The 26,422-nt window shown below is 42.3% G+C and overlaps 1 protein-coding gene across 1 annotated transcript in view; it reads left to right on the top strand.

The window, feature by feature from the left end:
• The window catches only part of TRIO (trio Rho guanine nucleotide exchange factor), a 348,230-nt gene that overhangs the window by 99,177 nt on the left and 222,631 nt on the right, over nucleotides 1-26,422 (top strand). The window contains 1 exon segment of the mRNA XM_045787154.2: nucleotides 17,455-17,529. Within this exon segment, the coding sequence (XP_045643110.1) occupies nucleotides 17,455-17,529 (75 nt within the window).

Here is a 26,422-nt window from a genome sequence, read left to right as displayed (position 1 = left end):
GTAAAAGAATTTCAAAAAGTATGAAAGAATGTTAAATTCCCCTGTCCTTCCCCAGGTTCCCAGAAGTAATCACTGTTGACAATGTTCTTTTGCATCTCTTGAAAAGTTTTCTATGCATACACACTATATCCCTTTTTTAGATACAGAAGGAATCATACCATGTATATTATGGAATTATTTTAAGAATTTTTTCTAAGAACTAAGCCTGGTAAATTGGGAAACCAGGGAAGTAAGACATTAATATCAAAAATTCCTATAAAACATAACATGTTTGAATGGACTCCAAAGCAGAGTGGGAACAGCGTTCTAAGTGGCTATGTAGTAATGAAGTAGAAGCATGAGGGAAAGATTGCTAATAATCTAGCTGTAAACTTTGAAAGACAAGAACGTGAATTACCAAAGAAGACAGAAATAAAGACACTGTATCTATCTTTTTCATAACACTTTTCCAGACTTTATCTAGTCCCCATATGAAGGAATCACACTGTTTCACTGTTGGATTGATAATCTTCCCACACTTTAGAAATGTCTTGACCTTGGAGAAGAACTGTGCTTATTTGAGAATCAGTTTGCTTATGTTTTTTCCTGGTATAACTGGTCTGCTTGATTTTCTTTTTAAATAATTTCTAGAGTTAGTTTTGGTAATAAATATTTCCTCCAAATTAATTTTGTATTTCAAGTTCATTTTTGAAAATAAATACAAAATTATTTTTAAATTTCAAAAAAAAAAAGAATTAAGCATCTTTTGTGTAAGACCCTTTGGGGACATTTTTAGTATGTTAGGGCTATTGCTTTCCCATCATGTGCTTTGGCAGATTTAATTCCTTTTTCATCCATAATCGTTGTGCATCTAGTCCTTTGTTACATGCTGTCCTGCTGCAGCCTAACCCAGCTCCTGGCCACCTCACCCACACTGCCTGCCCCGGGTACGCCGTCTCCTCGTTGACTGAAACGTATTTGTTGTTTTGTACCTGCTGAGGACCCGGGCCCATCATTAGCCCGCACAGGGTGTCAGTTATCCTCTGCGGAGCTGAACTTGGATTCTTCAGGTGGCCTCATCTGTGTCACTGGGGGACTCCCGTCTGTTCTTGATGTGGGGGGCCTGTTGTAAGGTGCAGCTTCCGAGGGGCGCCCTGTGGTTTCTCTTGCCGCCTCCTGTAGAAAGAACAAAAGATGGCAGGAGAGCCCGAGACACTGTTAAACCATTCCTTAAACATTTCTTTAAAATTGCCCTTTCCATGTCTAAATTACTCCCCTTAGTTTAGGTTGCCTGTGTATGAACCAGTGTAGGTTTTTGCTTTATTTGCAAACTAGAAGGTGTGGTCCCTGCCGTTCATTGCCAGGGGAGCAGAGGGACAAGGTCCTGCCTCCTAGACGGCTGTGCAGCCTTCCCCACTTCGGCCAAGCTCATGGGGGATGGGAGTGGTTGGGAAACAGGCACAGCATAGGCGACTGGGCCATGGACAGACCCCCAGCAAGAACTGGCTGCCCTCAGGGCTCCTGGACTTGGGGTTTAACTGTGCACGCTGCTACCATATTCTCTCCCTAGGGGAGCCTGGTGCCGAGATGATGAGTAGCCATTCGTTGGATCAAGGAAACACCCTCTTTATCAGCACTGTGTTTAGTCACTGATGTACATTAACCTGGCACATCCAGCGATAATTCAGAGGAACTTTGCTGAAGAAAAGGAGATGCTGACTCCAAGGAGCACCAGAGCTCTGTGTTTGCCGAAAGGGGATGTGCCCTGGGATCTCCTGAGTGAGGGGAGAAAATATCAAAAGCCTTTTAGATATTTATTTAAAGCTTATCTTCAAACATCTATTTGTGGGTATGTAATATTCTAGTACAATAGTACATTTATAACTCATAATTGAGGGCATGTAGTAAAATTCTCTGGTGATAGGACCCTTAAGCAAAAGCATTTGAAGAGCATTGCTATAGGGCAGTGGTTCTCAAAGTGTGGTTTCAGGATCCCTTGGGCTTCCCACGAACTTTTCAGGGGATCTGTGAGTAAAAGGTATTTCCACAATAGGCAAATTATAGTCTTAGATTTTTTTCACATTCCTTCTTTCCAAAGTGTATAGCGATGTTTTCTAGGGTCTGTACGGCATATAATGTCACAACAAATTGAAGGCAGAAGCAGATGTGAGAATCTGGATGTGTTCTTTTAAGCCAGGCTTTAAAGCTGGTCTCAAAAATATAAAATAATGCCAGCCTTCTAATGTTTTGGAAAATACAGATAGTTTAATAGAAAGTATTATTTATGCTAATATGTGATGGCTTTTTAAAGACATCTTTTTAAGTTTTTCTCAGTTTTAATTTTTAATATGGTAAGTATCCATGCTAGATAGCTAGATATTCTATGGACGGGATGGATGACAGGAAGAACCCACATAAACAAAGCTCTTGGACACCCGCAGTAATTTTTAAGCATGAGAAGAGGGCTTGAGACCAAAGCCTTTGAGGACTGCTCGTTGTGGTCGAGGTCTGGTAGACTGGTCCAGGTAGTGCAGTGCAGCGTGAGGAGCCTGGGGAAGGGCCACTCAGCAGGTGAGGGGCTGGGGAATGCCAGGGCCATCTTTCTCCTTTTGCCTGGCCTCCATCTTCCCCACACACCCCGTGTCTGCTCTAATCCATGCCAGCAGCTTAGAGGGGTTATTGTGTATGAAATAGGCTTTTGTGGGAACCCCCGAGGCCCTAAGACCAATCCGCAGCATTATTTCTGTGGGAAAATCCATTCCTGTAATCGAGTAACTGTGGATTTGACGAAGTTTTGGAACATAGGCCATTGGGAGGTTAGAGACTGAGTTTCTGTGCAGGTCTCCACAGCAGTTCCTTTCTGGCAGTTACTCTGAAGGACTCTTAAATAGGAGGAACTGTTAGAGGAATTCAGTTGAGATAGAAATAGAAAGGGAAACATCTGGGGTATCCTGTTCTTTCAGTCTTAAACTTAGAGGACGAAATGTGAAAATCTACTTTATTGTTCTATTGGTGCAGAGAGATTAGAACCCAAAATTAATTTCAAACTGATTTCTTGTCCATTAATATGCTCGTTTTTGTTCTTTTCTTCAACTCATTTTGGTAGAAAGTACCAAGTGGTTGCATCCTTAAAAAAAAATACATAGATTCATTGGACAGACAATGCAGGCTTTGGAGAGGATGTAGAGCACAGCCATTTGGGAAAACAATTAGGCATCACCTCGTAAACTTGAATAGGGACGTCAATTCTGACCCAGCAGTTTTCCCCTTAGGCCTAGAGACACTCCAGAAGTGTGTTCTGGGATATATGGACAAGGCCATTCATGGCAGTATCATTTATAATGGCACACGTGGGAGACAAAGCAAATGTCCATTAATAAGATTGCCTAAGTAAGTTTGTGGTGTAGTCACGGAATGGAGCATTAAATAAAGCTAGCGTGCCCATCAATGTAGATTAACCATACACATCGATGGCAAGTCACAAGAGGATACATACAGTATGACTGCATTCATATGAAGCTCAGAAACATGGAAACGAAGCAATATATTATGCAAAGCTATAAAGAAAAGCAAGGGAATGGTTACCGTAGGTGTCCACACGCACCGTGGTTATGTCAGGAGGTGCGTGTCATCAGGCAGAGGCGGGGAGGCTTCTAAGGTGCTGGCATGTCCCGGTTCTTAAACAGGATGGTGCTTTCAAACATGCATGTGGAATGCACAGACCTTTGTGCCAACCAGACTGGTGTACTCTCCTCTAAGTGGGGCCCATGTTGCCTGGGCTTTCATTTTAGTAGCCGAAAGAATTGGAAAAATTGATTTGAAAGCCTTTTGCTTCACCATAAAGTGAATAATTGAATATTTAAAACCATCAGAGCTCTTCGATGTTATTTACTGTAAAAGCACCCACCGTCCTTCTCTTGTTTTGAGGTTTTGAGGCGGTACTGTTGCAGAGTTGGCTGATGTCATGCTGGCAGCATCCACCTGGGCTGGCTTCTGCAAGGAACAAAGAAGGAAAACTTAGAGTGGTTTCTTGTCACTTTAACCTGAGTTTTGCATGGCTCTGTCTTGCCCAGCGTGGGCTGAGGGTATGGCAGCCACGGACAGTATGGGTACAGAGGCCAGCGCTTTTGTGTGTGCACAGCTGGCTGTTCATCGCACTGTTTGCCATGATTCTAGGCAGAATGGGAAATTCCTGTTTGTTCTTGATCATCTATTAAAAACAGCAGGAAGGTGGAGGATGAGGATGGAGGGGAAAGAGTATGGTCTTTCTGTGCTTTCTGGCCTCAAGTAGCCTTGTAGGGGTGGAGAGTGACCTCCTCTTGGTTACAGATGTCCCAGAGGCAGGACAGGGCAGGTGCAGGTGAACAGCCTGCATGTGGGAGCCAAATCAGCACCGCCTGGCATCCCCGCCAGCTCTGGCAGCCACTAGCAAGCTCAAGGCCCCAGCTGGGAAAGCCCCCATAATCGCTCTTCCTGTAATCCCTGACCTTCCCACTTTCAAAACAGAAGAAGAGGAATTCTTGCACCAACGGACAGGTCTCAACTGTAGAGGGGCGTGAACGAGGGGGTGTCAGAAAGGGGGAGCCCTTTTGGGGTTATTAAAGTTTTTGTTGCCACCATTTTAGTGAGAGGAGGTGATCTCTTACAAAACTGTTTTCCCTTCAGGTGACTTTCTGCTCATCCGCTTTCATTTCGATTTGCATTCTGATATGCCCCTCCCCACAGACGAGCACAGGCTAAGAAGCAGGATCCTGAAAATGCTCGGGTGCCGGTGGGGTGTTGCTATGTGAGTGTGGGGGGGCGGTGATGAAAGGGTCGGGATGAACTGCTGAAAGCTCTTAGACAGGAGAGTGTCTGACTTTTGAATCGCCTTACAGTTATTTACAGTCAGTCTGGGAGGAGGAAATTGCCAAGGTTAAACTGTCGTGACTGTTGATTTTTAAAAATAAGTGGTTTCTTTTTTGGTGACTTTTGACAGTAACTGGACATCTCATTCCTACTCTTTTATTTTTGAGTAAGATGCATCTCCTTATAGAATGCAGAAATGGCAGGTAAATGAGCAAAATTTCCTCAAATCCATTTATTTAAAGCACTTATCAAATGTGTACATCTGAGAATAAGTGGCTTTCTCAGATGTCAGTGGCAATCATAGTGAGTGGTCTAGGCGCTGTTCATTGGTTCTCTGAGGTGGTGTCACTGGGATCCCCTTTTGCAGACGAGGAAACAAAGGTGCAGAGGGACTGAGCGTGTGTCCACTGCGTCCCTGCTGGGAGTCAGCAGACCAGGCAGCCGGTTCTGGCTCTGGCTCCTTACTGGATGTGTTGGTACCTTGACAGTTTTCTTGAGTTGTGACACTGTTGCTTTCAGGTGAGGTCAAAATGCGATGCTAACGGAAGTGAGAGGTGGAGTCCCCTCCGCACCCTCTGTGTGTCTCCGGTCTCCGTTGGAAGGAGGTTGTGACCCCGTGCCGGCTGTCCGGGCAGCAGGTGTGCTAGGGTCTGTGCAGAGTACTGCAAAGGGCCTGCAGGTGCGGGGGTTGGAGAAGGAGTACTACTCATCTTACTTGAAATGTCCTTATTGCATTACTGTTGGCATTTCTATACTGAGTTAACTTGGAAAAAAATGTTCCTTGGTAGACATGTATTGTTTCTCTGTCAGGAATGTAGCAGTCAGGGAATTGGAAAAAGAAAAGCGGATTCCCCCGCCTACAAGGCACACGCCTCTGGGCTTTACCCCACTCAAGCTGGGTACCGCAGGACAGGCGTGAAGAAGTACACCTTGCAGGGGAGGCTGCCCCCCTCCCCCAGGTTATGTACCGCAGGACCCCGTGGCAGGGAGGAGGAGGCCCCGCGTGCGGCCCAGGCCCGGGTGGGACGGCCCTGTCCGTTCTGCCCTTAGCGCTGCAGCAGCGTCCCAGGTGGGATGATGAGTTCCGGTCACACAGGTGGAGCTTCTCCACCTTCTGTGTGGGTCGCTGTCCTAGTGGAGCGATTGTGGTTCATTCCCCCGCGCCTGTGCTGGCTTCTGCACTGACTTCCCACCTCACCTTCCAGTGACTCGGAGGAGCCGCCACCAAGGATCAGCTCGTAATGGCCTCAGAGGTGCCGAGTGCCGGACAGCGACTTCTTCCAGCAAGCTGCCCAGCCCTCCTTCCTGAGGGTTCAGCCCTCAGACCCTTGTGTCCTCTACCTTGTGAATTTGCACCTTTGTCTCTTCCTCAGTGAATATGCATAAAAATATAAGTGGAGATGAGTCAATCCACATTAAATCCATTTTTATGTCAAAATTTGTTTCTCCTCAGAGTATCTAAATTATTTGATTTAATAAACACATTTAAACCAGAATTTTTAAAAATCTACTTTTGTATGTATATGCAGAGGGGATTTGAGCTGGAGGAGGTGGGAGGAGAGGCAGTTAGTTAGAGAGTGGCAATGACTTTCACTTTGCTTTTTGTTTTTTTTTTTTACAATAGCAGATGGCGTTCCTTTTCTCAACTCTGGTAATTTCTTCAGTTTCTTATTAGGAATCCAATAGGAAGGTAAATGGTAGGGACCTTTTCACTAGAATGGTTTTTTTCCTCTGCTTGGAAATGAGGGTAAGTCAGGACACCAGCACCTGAATCAGAAGGCACTTTAACCTGAAAAGCCGGTGAGTCCTAAAGGCTGAGCTTGCCCTCAGTGGTCTAATTGTAAAACAGGTCACAATGTCTGTGCCCAGAGTTGGCCTGGCCCTTCTCTCAGCATGTCCTCAGCGGTCAAATTTTGTTATGGCAAATACAGGGATCGGGAAGAAAAATTCAGACTTTAGGTTGTACTCCAAATTCAGCCTGAAAACAAGTTACAAAGCACCAGGTTTTGTTGTTGTTGTTGTTGTTTTGGTTTTTTCGGTTGTCCTTACATCATGGTGACGGAATTGCTTCTCCTAGGGTTCTTGTACTGTTCGAGGCTCTTGTCCGTTGTTGGCCCGTAGACATCTGAAGGTCAGAGCTTACCTTGTCCGGTTTGTGTCCTCAAGCACCAGATGTATCACAGTGTATTTCAGACGTATTTCTGACATGTTCAGAAGAAGATGAAAACAGTCGTCAAAGCAGAGTAGGAGAATGGAATAACTTAGGCAAAGCAGCTGCGTGTAAGCAAACTATCAAGTGGGTTTCTAATGATTAAAACATCACAGTGTTCGTCTTTGAACATGTTATTCGTATTATTCACTCCTATGCTTTGTGGTCTTAATCCCTGGAGCAAGGGCTTCTAACTCCTTCACAATGGTCTGAAACACCCTTTTTTATGTCACGGACTTAGTTCTAGTGGCCGTGATTGATACAAAATTTCAGGGACAGAAGTAACACTTTTAGGTGGGTTTGTCTAATCGCGGCAGTGTCTACATCTCTTTTAAAAATAATAGTACGTGTATTTGCAAGACATTTGTCCATCTCCATCTGGCTTTTCCTGTTGTGTATACATTGTTAAGGCCACTGTTGGTCTAAATCTGTGTTTTATTTTGTTTTAAATTATAAGCTGCTTAAAATCAGAACATACCATTTCAGGAGAAAATCTCCAGGACTTAAGAAAGCAGTGTGTGTAAATATGTCCTCTGTGAATGCCAAGGGATTAAAAACACAATTCTAAGCTTCATCAAAGGACTGGCTGGTAGAAAGTTCTGCCAGATTCCTTGATGTTATTAAAGATATATCTTTCTAGTGAGTTTATGTTGGAATTAAATCCAAATGGGAATAACTTTTCAGTCCTTGGGTTAAAAATTGTCTCTTTGTGGCGTTTGGCTTGGATGATACGTTAATATAAGGGTAAATGAGTTAACTGAAGTTTTGAAGAGGAATTGGACATATGCTGACTACTTACTTTTGGAGACATTTTGATATTTTGTATATATGTGTGTGTAATTTAGTGTCCCTAAGTACAGTATTTCCATTTGAATATAATCACTCTCAGTCAAGTTAATTGATAGCTTATTAAGTCACTCAACCTTGGTTTATTTTTTCTCCATGAATGGAAAACTAATCAAGTGTCTTGAAGGTAGACAGGATTGATAGGCGTTTGCTGATGAGCCTGGAGGAAGACCTCCGGGTGAGGATTTTGTCTCCCGTGCCTACCCCATGCTTACACGCTTTCTTATCTATCTGGGCAGGAGGAAATATTCCAAAGCAGAGCCTTAGCACCATAGGGTGGACGGAAGGAGGGCCGGCTTGGGGACTATTAATGTGCCAGCTGAAACAAACCAAATTTTGAATCCAAATCTTGATTCATTGATAGGAATTATATCCCTTTATCTTAAATTTATAGACCAGCCAGGACGGTTTGGCTCTGTGTATTTGCTTGATGTGTTTTTGGTTCCCTTCAGTAACAAGGAAAGATGTCAGTGACATAATGCAGGTGTTCTGGGATTGTTACTATTTGTGATATATGACACTTACAGAGGCTTAACTTGTGTTTAATTAATGTGGCAAAAGACATTGCCATGTGAGTATTCAGTTAGGCTGCCTCAGGCTGAACTTGGGCTTAAGACAACAATACAGAAAGAAAGGTGTTCCGTTTTTAGTTGCTCAGCATTTATTTGGTTTGCTGGTTCCCTTGCGCTTCTTCTGTTTACAAAACCTCATGATGAAAGCACTTCCGGGTAACTTGGCATTCTTGGATGAAGACATGACCATGACCCCACCCGCTGCCAAGAGGCAGGGCTCCCAGGCCTGTGTTTCCTACTTAGAAACCACTTCCCTGAAGGCCTGCATTCTTTTGGTTGTTGAGGAGGTAAATGCAAAGCCACTGAATGCTCTTCACAAATCACAGCCTGCTCTTCCCTGCAGAGAAGCTTTTTATAATTCATTAAAATTTTGGTGGCTAGGGCAGAAAATACCTTTTTAATTACATTGTAAAAATCCCAAGAATATATAAATGCTATTTTACGTACTAGTCACCGAATATACTAGACAGAGAGGTAATGCAGTCACGTTAGGCTCCTCGAAATGGCCATGTGTAGCAGGTTGACTGCTTCGGACTTGTTGCATTATGTGATAAGGTGGATACTTTGCTTAGAACTTGTAGACTGCCTCTTAAAACGTGTCACTACTTGGAGCCTGATGAACCCCAGGGCCGAACTAGCTAGCTAGGTGTGAGGCTCTTCCCGTGAGCTGTGCACTCTGCCGCAGCGAAACTGGGCTGGAAGATGAGAGCCACGAGCTTGCCTTCTGATGGGGGTGGGGGCAGGGCCCCGACAGGTATTTCTTAGGTAATTACCATGCAGCGTGATGAGATTTCGGGTGTGGTGGGAGTGCTAGGTGGGGGATCAGATCCAGCAGTGGGGACATGGCAAGACGTCACTTAAGGAGTGGGTCTGGTCTGAGTCTTCAGGAAGGTGAAGAATGTGTGGGCTTGTGCATGGGCAGGGGAGGGGATGCTTGAGGCAGTGTGGGAGCAAGGGCCTGTGGAGCCTGCGGGAGTAGATGAGGGAGAGGATGATGAATGGGGAACTCACGAGGGTGCAGACGTCAGCAGGCTCGGACCATGAAGGACTTTGTGCCATGTCAGGGAGTTTGAATTTTATTTGAGGGCTCTGAGGCGCCACTGACAAATTTTAGGGGAGTAAAATGATGAGATGTGGTTTAGGGGAGAGTGGCAGTATGGAATCAAAGAGTCCTGCACCTCCTTTAGGAGACTGCTGGAGTAATCCATATGAGAGAGGTGCTGGCCAGTGGGGCAGGGAGACACGGTGCTCCAGTTAAGGATGGCACCTGCAGGATTACATGAGAGAATGCAGGGCAGGGGGAAGGCCGGGTTTCTTCTGGGTTGGCTGTTGGATAGGTGGTTTGTGGGGCCAGGTACAGTGCTGGGACCCACACAATGGGGAGCAGGTTTGTGGGGAGCAGGTTTGCGGGGACCATGATGAGTACAGGTGGAGATGGCTGTATCATAGGCTTGCAGGTGCCCCCTTTTTCTTGACACCTTTTTATGCCAGTGATGGGAGTCTTCTGCTTGGCCAGTGAGATCCACCATAATCATCTCCACTCCACACATCCTACATCTTACAGGTGTCTTCTCCTATGGTGATCCCTCTGGCCCTCGTTTTTCCATACCAAGTCTGAACACTCAGGTTTTGCTTTCCCAAACAGACTGCAACAAGGGCGCTGTAGTAGTTGGTGTACAAGTCCCTCCCCGTCCCCCCAAAACAGGGCAAATCAGTGTACACTGAACAGAGTTTCAGTATCGCTAATTTATACTGTGTCTCTGTAGTTGCACCTTCATTCCTTACAATAATCAAAACTGTACACAAAGGAAAAGGAGAATTACAACATAGCTTTATTTTTCAAAGCCTTTTACAAGAATGATTTTGATCTACATTAAAAAATATGAAGGCATAAGGATCTTTTTCTTTTCTATTTTGGTAGAGGGCAAGAGTGCTAACATGTATGAAATATTTGTTGTAACGATTAACCGTGTTTTCTTTTAGCAATCTTGGATGATCTAAATCAAATCATTTGACAGTGATTAAATTGTATCAGTTGTATCTCTGTGGTTCATTTGATAGAAACTACGTTTCTAACTAGCTTTCCTGAGAGGCTGCTTCTTGATGTAAAGCAAGCCTCCTTGGAGTAGGTATCACAGGACCATAAGCAGGCACGTATGTATGTATATGTGTCTATATACGTGTGGCTTGGGATGGGTGACTAGAGGCTCAGAGCACAGTGTGGGAGCTTTCCCTAAAGGCATCTCCTGATACTCTTAGAGGTTCAGAGAGATATAGGTGTTCTTTCTTTTGGCTTTCGGCAAACATGAGAATAAAGTTTCCCTGTGCTTAGCCCTGACTGGTCCTCGGGGATACAAAGATGAACAGCACATCTGGGCACATGGTTCTTTTTTGGTGTATAAGATTGTAGGAAGGTAGAATCCCCTTTTGTAATGCTACAACTTTTTTGACTATTAAAATATTCCCTTCTGTTGGTCTGTTAGTTATGGTTTTTAATTAAATTCTAATGTGTAGCTAATACATAATTAAATCATCAAACATTAAAAATTCATTATTTCATTTACATTAAACTATATGTAATAGTTAAAAAATATTTTTTGTTATGGTCTTTGGCTATTTTGGTTTGTCCTCTGTATTTCATGCTCAAGACATTAAATAGCCAGAGTTATTTTAAGTTGAAATGCCCTTAACTTCCTTAGATCAATCAAACTTATGCTGCTTTTTCTTCCTTAAAGGTATGATGTTGCATTACAGGCTATTGCTTCTAAAATTACGTGAAGGAATAAATTAACGAGGCTGACAGTTACTATAACCATAAAGGTTTAAGTGAAAATTATAATACTGCACTATGAAACCCCATCTGTATTCCTGTGTGGTGAGCATGCCCATATTCTTGGTATAAGTATTTAACTCACTTCATATGCATTTTATAAACATTTTATATGTGAGGATTGTAGTTATATATTTACATAAAAATATAATCATTACATTATATTTTGATGTTTTTATGCCTTAGTAAAAATGACATTAATATCATTTGATTTATAACCTTCTTTCCCCCTAAACATTTTTATAGAGGATCCAGGCTAGTTAAAAATGCTTCCTTCCTACACAACACTAGTCTAACTGCTTGCCTAGTTAAAACCCTTGATAGCACAAACACTGTATGCCACGCACCACCGCTCCCTGTGATCTGTGACTAATCCTGCAGGCACTGCAGAGAAAGGTGAGGGAGTCGGAACTGCGGCCGGCCTGTCTGGAAAGGGTGACGTCACCTCCATTTGCGCATGCGCGACGCCACTGATGCAGAGATTTATCATCCTGCTCTTTGTGTTCAGGGGTGTGTGTGCGCGCGCGCGCGCGTTTCCCCTAAATAAACTAATGAGTAAAATTAGGTAATTACCACCAAGACTTAGTACTAATAGTAACCCTCCAGCTTACTGGAGTCTTCTTTTTTGTTGTTGTTTCAGAATGCTGCTTTACTTATTAACACGTTTATATTACTGCTACAACCTGTGTTTCTAAAGGTATAGAATTTTATTTTTCAGTCACTCCCACTTTCGATCTTCCTATCCAGAACTAAAGTAGTATAGCTGACAGGCAAATGAGACCTTTGAAAATGGGTGAAGAGCACAGTTTGTCTTGTGGATTGTCCTTTAAAGACAAATCCCAGTGCAGGAGGTGAGGCAGACGGTTCAGAACAAGGTGTCAGTTCATTTCGTTCAGCCCAAATGATCAAGAGATAACTATGGCTTTTTCTAACACTGTTTTTACTTTAAAAAAAAGAAAGAAGAAAGAAAGACAAACGAAAAACCAAACCATTTGGCTAGTTTGATTTGAAGATTACATAAAATTTCAAATTACTAGTATCTGCCAGTAGTCCTGGGAGAAGTAAGAGGTTAAAAAAAAAATGACCCTGTGTCTTAGTTTAAAAAGTTTAAATTTGATTCATTTTGACTTCATCTGACTTTTTTCATCTTAGTTTTTTTGACCCTTATATAAAAAGTACTGTCGGAATGATGTGCTGTATAAAGGCTTTTTGCTCATTGTAAAAATATTCCAGTGGTGCTTTTTTCCCCCCTCCTTCTTCTTAAGTAAGGACTCGGGGGTTGTTCCTTCTCTGTTTGTTTGTTGTTGTTGTTTTAAATCTAATATGGAAAAGGTGCCAAATGAACGAGCGTTGTGGTCAGCAATGACTCACTCCAAAAGGCATTTGATAGCAGTAACAGTACAGCACCCACTCACAGAGTCTCGGGGTGAAAAATGAGAAATTGATTTGACCAGTGGGGTATTAGATAGTTGAAGTTTCATACCATTGATTCAACTAAAAGATTTTCCATTGTTGAACGCTCACTTGTGGAATATTTCTTCTCAGGGCAGAGAGGTTAATTTCCTTGTTATGAATATAATATATACTTTAGGAGTGGCCGTTTGAAAACACTGAGCTTGTATTTCATAAACCTAAAATACAAAGTGCTAAGGAACATTGGAGTGCTTGAGTAGGGGCTCAGGGGCAAGAAGCTGGAGAAGTATGTTCGTTCGTTCATTCATTCATTCATTCACTCATTCATTCATCCATTCAACCATCCTATGTTTGTTGACCACCCTGTGGCTTGTCCTGTCCTAGACGTCTGGTATATGGCAGGGAACAAAGGAAACCCATCCTCTAGTCAGCAGGATAATTTAGAGGAAGAGAGAAAAAAACCATCCTCTTGGTGGGGAACATACTACTTATCGTTTTAAGAAATATGAGCAATTTAGAAGCAGGGGTGTAAAATGTACTCCAGATTGACATACTTCTGAACCAAATAGCAATTTAAAAGGTGGTGAGAGAGGGGCGCATGTGTGGTGCAGTTGGGTAAGTGTCCGACTCTTGGTTTCAGCGCAGGTCATTCATGAGCTCAGGGTGGTGGAATCAAGCCCTGTGTTGGGCTCCATGCTCAGCATGGAGTCTGCGTGAGATTATCTCTCTGTGTCCTCCTGCCCCTTCTGCTCATGCTGTCTCTCTCTCTCTCCCAAATAAAGAAAATCTTTAAAAATAAATAAATAAAAGGTGATAACAGAATCAATTTTGGCAAGTAATATGTGAACCTTGGAGTTGAGATTTTTTTAAATGAATATATTAAACCCTCTAAATATTCGAATTTTATTGTTTTAGGCATTATTTATGTTGAACCAGGAAAGAGCAAAGACAATTATCAACTCTAACTGCTGTTTATTTTAACAATGGTAACATCTGATTTTTAACCCACACTCCTTTCTCCTCAATATCATTCAACAAATATTGATATCAAGATCTTAGAGTAATGGCAGACGTTACCATGTGAATGTTCCAATCAGGTTTCTTGTAGACTTGGCTCAAAAGAGTGGTTGTTGCATGCGTTGTAGGGCCCCCTGGGAAACACCCTCTGCACTTACAAATGAGCCTGGGCTGACTGCATCCTTATGCTGTGCTCACTGTCTCCTGAAGCTAGCATGTGATTTCGTTCACATTGGCTTCTTTGTCTCAGATTCTGAAACTTACTTTAAATTCTAACAAGAATCTGGTCTGTCTTTTTGCACTCTTTAGTTAGGCTCTGGGTAATTTAAAAAGTACCTAATTTAAGAAATTGGTATAACTAAATGTCCTCTGACTTTGACCCCCTTGTTATCACTTTTCAAGCTGCTTTTCTTTTACTTCTAATTTTACCAAAAGTCTTTCTCTGGCATCCCTTTTCACCTATTAGTAGCATTTTCAAACTCTCTCGGTGGCACTTAGAAGTGAAACTGCTGCTGACTCGTGGTCTGTGACACAAAGATGTGGTCTGAGACCTCAGAAGCATCGCTCCAAGGTGGCATTTGCCATCCCTCTCTCTCCCCATGCGCATGGGGAGGACGGGGCTGTGTACTTATAGGGTTAGTCCTGGAGCGTAATTCTTTTGATCCTTTAAGGCACAAGGAAGGAACACAGTAGGAGTTGTCTTATCTGCAGTGTAATCTAGAATCACTGGAATAGCCCAGAAGCCATGTATTTAGATTTTTTTTTTAAATAGTTGCACACTGTTTTCATAAGCAGCTCTTCAGGGCATAGAACAGAATCTGCCTTTTTGATCTGAGGATGTTTCATGGCTGAGTTCTTCATGCTTTTTATTAAAAGTTAAATGATTCTTTAATTTAACTTTATGGTATGCATCCATGCTTCCTTAGCCTTTTGCATATGGGGTGTGTTTTTTAAAATGGAAATGAGATTAAAGATAATACATAATAGTCACAAACTCAGTTTCTTTGTGGTTAGTTTCATATTTCTGCTTTTAAAAAACTTCTTTTTTAAAAGTTTTAGTGGACTATTTTAATGAAATTCCCATCTCTTTTTCTGGGACATATTCAACAAACATATTATGGTAAAACTGTGAAGAATTTGTACTCTGTATTTGGACATGTATGTATATCACAACAGAAGTATAACACACTTCAACACCAGTTTAACCCTGGAGACATGTGCCTTTCTTCCTCTAACAAGACTGTGAGTAGTCTTCTTTAATTTAGGGGAGAAATTCAGGAACTGACAGGCTTAAAATAACTACAGTTTCTAGAAACTAAAACATGGGAGCGAATCTGTGGTTTCTAGTGGGTCATAGGAAATTGAGATTTTCATTGTGAATTTTTGTTTACTTCACCTTGTTTTCACTCCAATGCGTTGTTCTTACTTCCTACTGTTCTGTCATCTCATTGGCCTCCTCATTTGTCCAGGCCCCCAGCACTCTGTGCTGCTTGTGGCACTTTTCATACCGTGCCTTGCCATGGTATTTATAAACGTGTCTTCATGAGGGCCGCCGTGCTGCCTAACTCCTCTTTGTGTTTGCCCTGCTGACACCTCTGTCCACCCCAGATGAAATTGAGACGTAATCTGTCTTTGTAGACGTGTCCTGTGAATTACCCAACGACTGGCAATGAATTGCTGAGACTAGATTGCATCCATTCAAGAGTTTTGAAGGAACCTTAAGGATGAAATTGCAGAACTCTTGGCTCCTGTTTTGCCTTTTATAAATAGCCACTGTTTTTAAAAGCTTGGTGGGTTGCCAGCACAAAGCTTATTAGTACATTGGAAAGCAAAATGGCCTGATGATGTAGAGGTGTGGGTTCTGTGTTGAGCCCTTTCACCACCAGAGAGGTCATGCAGCTTATCTCCTGGACCTCGGGGTCCTCCCGAGGACGTGGTTGCTGCTGACTTTGTGCAGCGTCTCTGGTGATTGTCAGCATCGTCGTTAATCCTGTTAAACTGGGTTCTTAGTATACATATAAGTATTCCGTGGGCAGGAGAGATCTACTTAATCAAATCACACGATTAATTTAGTCTTTCTTTGCTTCTGTGAACGATAGGGTGCAGAGGCTGGATTCTGTTATATTCTTCCTCGAAGTGCTGATTTTGTTGTTGCTTGCTTGCTTTGGCAGGCTGCTAATTTGGCTGGACTGAAGCCGCGAACCCCACCTCCTCTGTACTGGGCCCCAACGCGAATCTCGGTCAGATGCTTTGTCTTTAGCTTCGAGCTTGCCTCCTACAAGCGAGGCTCAGGGGAGAGCCAGAGATTTGGGCCAGGATTATCCCCAGAACTTGGGGCTCCCCTGCTTCTTTCCCCAATTTCTCCTCAGCTCCTGAGGTTGCCCCGAGCTGTGCCTGGTTCTTGTGTTGGCAGCTCCATGAGGCTCAGCCTGCACCCTGTCCTCAGGCTAAAAGCCCCAGTGCAGTGTTCCCAGGGCCATTCCCTTTTCCCCAAGTGTGTCTCCCTGCTTTGGGTTATTTTGCAGCCTGCAGACGGTTGATTTTTTTAATAGGTTTCCTCTGTGGTGGGGCTGGTCCCCCAGGGCTACTCAGACACGTCGCAGGTGGAAGCCCCAGTTCACTGAGAGAGAGCTTTCCTTGCTCTCTCAATCCAGGTGTGCATCTTGATTGTTGTGTTACCAAGCTACCATTCTGGAGTGTTCGTTGTACTATTTTGGCAAAAACAAACAGGAAAATAGCGATGGGGCAGTGGTCTTTTATTTTTCCTAGAGATTGCTCAGTCAGTAATGACAGTTTCTCATTTTGATGAGGATGGCCAGCATCCTGAACCTAGATTTCCTCTGTTGGAGACCTCCAGGAGAAATATCCCAAGGCATTATTATGAGCATTGAACATTTTTGACCCCAGACTCCCATGGGGGCCTTTGCCCTGGTAAGCTGAGCCAGACACGTTTGGGCTGCAAGAATTTCTTATCTTAGATGGATGTTGACTTGGCCTAAATTGCTTGCTGCATGCTGCTTTTCCATGATGTCTCCACTTGCCTTTGACGATATTGGGCCCTGGGAGAGTTAGTTTCACAGTGAGAAGAGGGTCTCAGACATCTTCCGACGCAGGTGGCAATGGGCCATCCTACCCCAGTAACCAGTGACATCCTCCAGGGGGGCATGACCCAGAAAGCCTGGAAGGAAAGAGCCTAAAGGAAGCTGTGGCCGGTCCCTGGCTATTTATAATCCCTGCTCTCCTCACTGCCACTGTTTATTTTTAACCACTCTGGACTCTGGGAGGAGGAGGAGTAGGAGGAGGAGGAGGAGGCGGCGGCGGCGGCTTTGAGCTCCCTCTAGAGGCTTCAGTGTGCCACCAGTCTGTGTGTTTAAAACATGATATTGCTTCTTTAGTTACATTCATCTACAGGATTCAGATGAAGATTTTTGAAATGATATGGACTGGTTTCATATCCTGTATTTTGGGGGACCAGATCTTTATTGCTACAAGTGGCCTGAAGCCTGCTTGGTACCAGGGCCTTTGGGTCTGTGTGCAAATCATTGTTTGACATTAAAATAGAAGATAATTCTGTGATCACAGTCTTTCCTTCATAGAATTCAAATGCTTTGAAATGATATTTCTAAAGCTGACTTAATGGGTGTGAGCAAAGCTGCTGTGTTTGCATTGGCTAGACTGGGTAAGAAGTTAAATGTCACTCAAGCAACCTAGTAACTTGAATTTCTCCTTATGTATTTCAGGGTTTCGAAAAAACGATGAAATGAAAGCTATGGATGTTTTGCCAATTTTAAAGGAAAAAGTTGCGTACCTTTCAGGTAAAGTTGAACTTTCTAATATGCGTTACTGTTTCTTCTGACTGCTTCTGATGCAGTGTCAGAGTCTGAAATACCACACTAACTCACCTGCCACACACATAAAAGCACTGGTGTTTCAGTGGATTTTTAATTGCTTTGTTCTTGTAGCATTTTCCTGAGAAATTAGTGCCCAAAGCATTTTCTCCTAGTGGGTAGGCACATTGTAAGTCAGACAGCGCTGAGTAAGATATGTTTGTGTCTGTCACTCAACAAACATTTGATGCTTTTCCCCATTCAATTATGTGAAACGACTCATCGTTTAAAAGTTTAAAAGTCCATCATCTGTGAAGCCTGGGTGGCTCAGGTGGTTGAACATCTATCTACCTTTGGCTCGGGTCATGATCTCAGGGTCCTGGGATGGAGCCCCGCATCGGGCTCCCTGCTCAGCAGGAGGGAGTCTGCTTTTCCCTCCCCCTTTGCCTGCTGCTCCCCCTGCTTGTGCTCTCTCCCTCTCTCTGTGTCAAATAAATAAATAAAATCTTAAAAAAAAAAAAGTCCATCCTCTTCCTGAAAGTGATGGAAATGTGATCTTACTGGATGTATCCTGAATTCCTTGCCTTGGTTTCTTGTTTCCTCACCCTGGAGTTCCTAAAACCCATATTACGGATTGTGAAAGCCCCAGTGATCTCTACCAACTGGGTCCTCCATTTAACCTGTACAACCTGTACCCTCCTGTAGGGTGGGGACAGTCTACACCAGTCTGTCAGGCTTTGGGGCACTGGAGGGTCAGCTTTTGGGCTGTTTCTTTGGGGGCTCCCTCCTAGATGAACAGAAGAGTCATTGGGTATTTTACCTTTTTGGCACCAGTTCACTTGTTACAAAACAAAGGTTTGCAGATTTTTCTGCTCTGTTGTAGCAGGAAGTAAATGTGTGGATTGTCATGTGGTTTTAGACAGTCTTCCTGGATGTGTTTCCCCTGATAATTTTTTATCTTTCTCAAACAGGCATAATATGCTGATCTGATGTCTCCTTTTGAACACATTTTACTTTAAATGTATAACACTGCCAGGTGCTTTTATATGCTGGGTGTGTCCTTTTGGCGTGTGGAACGGGCTGTATTTAGGGCACAGCTCCCTGTATGCTTTTGCTAACCTCACCTTGATGGCCAGTGGGGTTTCCTGGCGACCCTCGTAAATACTATTTGAAGATTTGGCTCAAGTGAGTCTAATTCAGAATGCATTTGGAATGTTAATAGAAGTTCATGAAAAGAAGACGCTTTAGGTAATCAGGAATACATGCTTAAAAGAATGCCCCTCCTGGCTTGCAGCACACCGAGTTTTAAAAGCAGTCTTTGCTCTTTCCTAATCACGTAGTGACAAACTGCATAATGTGGACTCAGGCCGTGGTTTATCAACTCCTGATTTTGTAGTTTACAGATGAATTTTAAAGTTAATATAATGAAAAGACTCGGCTTATAAATAGCAGAGGCGGCTGTAGGAGGGCCTAAAGCCAATTCCACATGTTCCTCGGTTTTTTTATGTTTGAAGTTTGGATCTGTGGTGAGAGCACTTGCTTCTTTGGTTAAGCTCCCGGAGACAGGCGTATCAAGAGCAGGGGAAGGTTAAGGCTGATGATTTTTATTTGTACTCATTCTTTATTAGGCATTTAATACAGAATGTCTCGTTTGATGTTATTTTTGTCTAAGTTTTGTCTGTCAGAACTAAAACTATTTCCCTTTTAACTAATTGAAGAAATAAAATCATCAGTCTTTTGGAGTTTATCATGACTCTTTACTCAAACCTTAAACTCTGCAGGGTTAATATAGGTGTCTTTAGTGGGGAGGGAAGTTGTGCTCTGCAGCAAACTAGTCTGGAACTGTTTTTCTATATTAGAGACGGTAGGACTTTTGCCAGCTAGGTTGGTTAAATGAAGTTGGTAGGTGCCACCACAATTTTATAGTATTTCCTACTTTATGACCAGAATTGGCAAGTTATATTAGCATGATGTCATTTTCTGATTTTCTTAGGCTTGTTGTTATTTCGTTTAGGAAGGGAAAAGGGAAAAAAAAAACCCCACTAAATAAAAAACAAATTCGTTACTTGCATGGTGATTTCTTTATGTGTATAAAAGATTTTACAGTGAAGGAATAAATTTTTCAGAAATTTATACTTCTGTTCCTGTTTTTTAAAATCTCTTTTATTGAGATACAGTCCCAAACCATAAAATCTACCCTTTAAAAGTATATGGTTCAGTGGATTTTAGGGTATTCACAAGGTTGTGAAACTATCACCATGGTCTAATCCCAGAACACTTTGATTACCTTCAAAAGAACCCCGGGCCCAGTCCCCATTTCCTCTACTGCCTGGCTCGGCCGCTGCTAATCTACTTTCTGCTCTGACCCCATTTTTTAAAATATTAGGGGATATTTATTGTGGTACATTTGTAAAAGCTCTCTATGTGAGTAGCTTTTAGTAAATTAAATCTAAGTGGAATAACTAGGGCTTTGAAAAAGCAGGCCAAAGACCAGTGATTCCATGAGATACTTATTAGGCCAAAATCTGAAAACCCAGTGGGGATTCTTTGAACTTGAATATTTCTGATCCTCAGTCTCATCTGCTGGTACTGTAGAAAGCAGTCCTCACCGCATATAGGTAAGACAGCAAAATCCTCACTAACTCCTGCAGAGGGTGAAGTAAATGAGGTGGCAGACCTGACTTCCTGCCTCAGGTCAGAAGTAGGGGCAGTAAGAGAAGGGTTTTATAGTTTATATTTAACATTTTATTTAATATGTATGTTAATGTGTTATATATATTGTCCTAGTGTGGTTATCATCTATAGAATGTCAGCCCTGTGCCACTAGGGGCTAGGGTTTGGGCCTCAAAAGAGCTCACAGACTACCATCAGAATTAAGAACACTTTTTCCTCTTAACCTTTTATCATGAAACATTTCAGCATCCAAACGGATAGAGAACAGTACAATGAATTTCCATGAACCATGGTTCACTTCAATAATCTTGTCATCTGTATTCCTATAAAAGCTTCAGAAAAACCTTAATACCATTAACAGACCTAAAAAATGAGTGGTATTCTTTAATATAAAAAAGGCCTATCGATATTCAAATTTTCCTGCTTGTCTCATATTTTGTTTCACAGGATATACATGGCAATTGGTTGATCTCTTTGTGTTTCTCAATCTATAGGTTTTTACTCCTCCTTCTTTTTGTTTTATCCCCTTATGTTAATTATTAGGTGAGGAAACTATGTGTTTTCCTGCAGATTTCCCTACATTTTAGCTTTTGCTGATTGCACCTGTGCGTGGCCATTTACTATGTTCTCCTTCCCCTGTGTTTCCTGTAAACTAGGAGCTGGATCTTGAGGCTTGATCAGACCTAGCTCAGATTTTGCAGGAAGAAGGCAAAAAATCCTTAATGGGTGGTGGTAGGTAGTTCTGCGAGTTTTACTAGGGGAGTCTGGCTGTCTCTTTTTTTTATGATGTCAAGCATTCATTGATGATCATGGTTTAGATCTAATATTTTGTCACAGTTGCAAAATGGTGACATTCTAATTACATCCTTTCTTCTTTATCAACTTAGATATTCTATAAAAAGAAGTGTCCCATCATCAGTTTCTTGGTTATCCTGAGAACACAGTTAATACAGGAAAAGGATAGATGATTGATTCTTGTCCTTTACCAGTTTTCAGACTAATGAAAAAATGACCATTAGTCATTTCAGACTGATTAAAAGAACCTTTGCTTTTTAATGTTTGATGTGTTTCAATTAATTGCAAAATTAAAAAAAAAATCTCTTAGAAGTTAAAATTTTCTCATCTTTGACCAAACAGCAGTGTCTTCAGATGGGCTCCTGAATCTCTGTGCTGCTGGCCTCCAAGTTCTCTGTTTGCTGGGGAGACAGGATGTTTCAGGACCTGCTCGCCTGTCCCTGTTCCCCATCTGGAGCCAGCCGTTTCTCCAAAGTGTGCTGGCTCCTTTGCGTGGGGGAAAGGTGCGGGGTGCTGGAGAAGCTTGCTGGTCCTGGCGGGGTCACTGTTTCTGTGCCTCTTCAGTGGACACATCTAGGAAATACATGTGTAGATCTTTTTTTTTTTTTTAAGTGAGATGTCATGACTTCATATGCAGGTTTCTAATTCAGATTTAGGATTGCAGGTATTTTTCTTTGATTTTATATTTGTGTCTCCTTTTCCTTATACTAAAAATCTGAGTTCCTACTCTCATCAACATAATTGCTTATTTACATTGTAATACTGTTGTTATTGCTACACTGTGACTACCAAATGTAATCTAATATTTCTGTTGTCCTCAGGGTATATGCCCCTAGGAACATACAGTCCTGTTACTCTGTTTTAAAATCACATAGACTAGCTTATCTCTGGGTGGGCCAAGTTCCTGCCAACTTGAAACTCCAGATCATATGTTTCATTTCGTTTTACAGTTCTAAAGCTTAAAAACACAACCACCTAATCTTGTTTCAGTATTAAGTAAAATGTGTACATCATTCCACGGTTAAAAACAAAAAAAATTAAAGTACAAAGAAATGTAGGTTTTTTTTCCCCCCTGCCTCTTCAACCCTGTACCTTTCCTCCATCAAAGGAAACCTTTTTGTTTTGTTTTTGTTCTCTTTAGTTTTTTGTTTTTTTTTTTCTTATACTTGTAAAACAGGAACACTCTCTCTCTTACTCTCTCTCTCTCTCCATGTATTCTCCTCTCCTCCCTCCCTGAGATAAATAGTCATGTATTTATGGACCATTTTCTCTGCTTGTTATTTCATTTTAACCATATTCTGGACAACAGATTATTAGTATATACAGAGATTCCACATTCCTTTTACAGTTGTTTAAACTGGACTGTGTGTATATAGCATACTTGGTTCAGTCAGTTGTCTATCGATAGACATTTGGGTTGCTTTTTTTAGAAGGAATTTTTGGGGTGGGGCAAGGTGAACATCATTCACCTTTGCAAGGGGGGGTATTGACAGGAATGTAGGATTTGATTGCCCAGAGGTTTGCTGTTAGTATTAGGACTACTGACCATAGTTCTTCTTGTTCCAGTTTTGCAGAGTCCTACACTTTCTGGAAAGGGAAGGGGGTACCTCCCATCCATCTTGGATATTGTCATTAGCCTCTGGCACAGTCTGAGGCCATAGTATAGTAACAGACTGGAAGGCCAGGTATTGCCAGAGGCTCTCCACGCGCCCTATCAAGAGTCCCCTTAGAGTCTTCATTTGAAATACTCTGTAAGCCGGTTTCTAGTTCTCAGGACTGGGCTGCAGAAGGTGAGCATGGGAGGGGACGGGCCTGTGGAGCTGCTGGCCTTGGCTACTAGAGCAGGGGCCCAGTGATCACCTGTGTTTCCTTAGTTGATAGCAGACTTAATAGATTATAGCCATGATTTCTCCTTCACAAACCGTGCCTTTTCAGAGCTTCCTTTGTAAAAGTCTGCTTTTCATGATCAGTGAGTTAGACTGCTCCTTGGGGGAAGGGGGCATAAAGAATCATTTTCATGGTATTATGACCCAGAAATTCAAATAAAGGCCATACAAAAAGAATACAGTTGGTTCACTGAGATTTACATCATACTCCTCAAAGCAGGTATGCCTTCCTTATAAGGATGAAAGGTAAGGTGAGTTCTTAATTGATTTAAAGAAAAAGGGGCAACTCTGAATCTTGCTGCTTCTGTGGTCATTCTGGGCCATGTTGCCCCAGAGCCCAAGTCCCCCGGACTTTGACCTTTTAGAAGAGAAAGTAAGCATCACTGGGTTTAAGGAAGGGTCACACAGACGGCCTTAGCCATAATACAGGAATTTCTCCTCTTTCTTTCTCATGTTGACAAGAACCTCAGTCTGTTTAGCATCTGTGTGTGTGTGTGTGTGTGTGTGTTTAAGATTTATCTATGTATTTGTGAAAGAGAGAGAACACAAGTGAAGTGGGAGGGCAGAGGGAGAGGGAGAGAGAACCTCAAGCAGACCTGATGCTGAGCTCAGAGCCTGACCCGGGGCTGGATCCCAGGACCCTGAGATCACGACCAGAGCCGAAGTCAACAGTCAGCCATGTGGCCAACGGCACCACACAGGCGCCCCCACATCTGTGTTTCTATAAGAAAGTTCATTAGGCATGTCTGTTTTTAACTTCCTGACACTGATAGTAGGTATTTTTAATTAACTTTGTGTGGAATATAGATGAGGAATCCATTCATTCAGCAAGTATTTATTGAGCATGCTTTTCGTTCCAGGCTCTTACTGGGCCTTGAAGGTATACATTGTTGTCCGTGAATGAGACATGCCTGCCTCCACAGAGCTTCCATTTAGCGGGCGGGACAGACAGAGGACAAGACTGTGTAAATCATATAATTTACTAGAAGGTGAGAGGGGCCTTACAGAAATACAATAGAGTATGAGGAGAATTGTAAGAATTAAAAATAAAACAGTGTCATTTTGAACAAAAACTACACTTTCTGTTTTGTTTTGTTTGACTAAAACAACATTTGGGTCGGCAGGTAATCCGTAACGAGCCTCTAGGTTTTGATGAGGAGCAGTCCAGACACTGATGCTCTCAGACTTGGACGTACTGGACATTGGGAGATGCAGGGAATGGATTTCTTGCCCTTTTCATTGTAGAAACAAAGGCACTGGGTTTCCCGTTTATGAAATGGGACTGACATGTGTCCCACCTGCCTCACCCTGAGGCTGCAGGTCGACATCACATCCATCCAAGTATATTTGATGGGCTGGAGCATCATTGTTACTAGTTCAGGAAGAAGAACTTTAAAGTTGTCACTTTTCTGCTTCTCGTTTGTGTACCTTCTGCGTTTGTGACGTTGACACCATGTTAAATCCTGGAGAACACCATCCAAACACACATCTGTGGCATTGACTTTAGGCTCCTTGAGGTTCAGAGACCATGTGTCTTTGAACTAATACTATGCCTCATCGGTTCTCAGATTTCTTTTTTCAACTTCACTGGGAGGGGTCAACAGATGGGTGATTGGCACCTGCCTGTCACTGAGTATGACACACCACAGATCGGAAGATGCACGCTGATGCGGGGAGGTTAGCAAGTGAAAGCCTATTATTAAATTATTTAAATAGAGAATAGGCAGTTTTTGCTTCATAAGTGATTTTTGATGAAGTTTTGAAACTATTTTAGTGAGTTTTCTGAAGCTCTGTTCTGGGAAAAGGAAAAAGATAAAGTGAATTTTTTTTTTCCTCTTAAAGGTCAAATTTGGGTTTAAGTAAGCTTTTCTTTAGGACATAAGTGAGAGCTTTTTGGTGGATGAGCTTGCTGGCAGCTCTCGGGACTCTTTATTAGCGCTCCCAGCTTGGGGAAGATCTCTAGTTAAAAGGTGAAGGGTACGATAGGCAGTCAGGACCTGTGCACACACTTGCGTTTCCTTCTCACTTCTCTGTGAACAGATCGCTGTGTGCAGTGTGCACACCTGTTGATTGCCCACGTGAGCGTCTTTGATGGTCAGGCTTTGGAGTCTACTCTTCGCACTCATGGTGGAGCATGCCTTGCTTGCTTAGTGAGATTTGATGACCCCAGAGGGTGGAGAGTCAAACACAGGTCATTGTCATCTCGTCTCCCTACTGAATCAGATGTTACGTTGCATTTAAACAATTTAGAATGGTGGTCCAGGAAAATGTTAGATGCTATTCTGTTTACCAAAAGTGGGGTGAATGTTTTAACCCAAATGTCATGCTGTATTTTTAAGAACTCAAATTTCTATAAAATACGTTGTTCCACAAAATTTTTTTAAAGATTTTATTTATTGGAGAGAGAGAGAGAGAGAGAGCGAGTGCATGCACACAAGCTGGGGGAGGGGCAGAGAGAGAAGCAGACTCCCGCTGAGCAGGGAGCCCAATGCAGGGCTCGATCCCAGGACCCTGGCATCATGACCTGAGCTGAAGGCAGATGCTTAACCGACTGAACCACTCAGACGCCCTGATCCACAATATTTTTGATCAAACAGACTGGTTCTCTTTTTGGAAAGTATCAAAGATGTTGGGAGATTTAAAAATATACTGAATTCTTGCCTCTCTTATCTTAGGGATAGGAGGTATTCCCAAAACTAGGGCCATTGATTTTATCCTGAAAATACTATAATATTTCAGAAGATTACTTGGTGATGACATTCTGGCGTGTATAACAGAACTGCTGCTTACTTTTAATAGTACCTTTCATTCATTAAAATGCTTAGGAACCATCATTCAGTTGCCCTTCTGGCATTTTTACTACTTTAGAGAGATTTAAAGCCACTAGTTTGAAAATTTTTCTAAGTTTGTGTCAGGGCAAAAGACCCAGCTATGACCATGTGACATAGTCCCCTTGTCCTTTTTTTTTTGTAATTTCATTTATTTATTTTAAGTAATCTCTATACCCAACATGGGACTCGAACTCACAACCCTGAGATCAAGCGTCGCATGCTCTTCTGACTAGGCAGCCAGACCTCCCCCCACCACCATGTCTTTATTTAAGCTCTTTGAGCTTTAGTATCTTTAGTTATAAAGCTGGAAGGATAAAACCTCTTAACGGGTCATTGTGATGTTGAAATCAAAGCACGTGTAAAGGACTTGATACCATACCTAGCATGTATCAGTGGCTGTGGTTTCCTGCTGTTCCCATTTAATACATGAATTACTGCACTTATAAATAATTGAACACTTTTCTAGATTGCGTGACCTAACAGTACATGTGGATCATTTTAACTGCTCAGAATCAAAACTCAGTTTCATTGTTGTTCAGAGGGACTATTAATCATTCTAGGAAATTGTAAAAATCCGTATTGGTGAAATGTGTTTTTAAAATACCAAAGTCTTGTGCTGAATCCTTTTTTGGCTTTTCTAAAAGGAAAGAATCTGGTTTTCTGTTAATGTTTGCTTGCTTTTTAGTTTTACCTCTG

Source organism: Ursus americanus, chromosome 15 (genome assembly GCF_024610735.1).
Source record: "Ursus americanus isolate L20-20 chromosome 15, mUrsAme1.1.p, whole genome shotgun sequence".
In the NCBI taxonomy this organism is placed as follows: Eukaryota; Metazoa; Chordata; class Mammalia; order Carnivora; family Ursidae; genus Ursus; species Ursus americanus.
The sequence above is the reverse complement of the archived record's forward strand: the minus strand, read 5'-3'. Positions and strand labels throughout refer to the sequence as shown.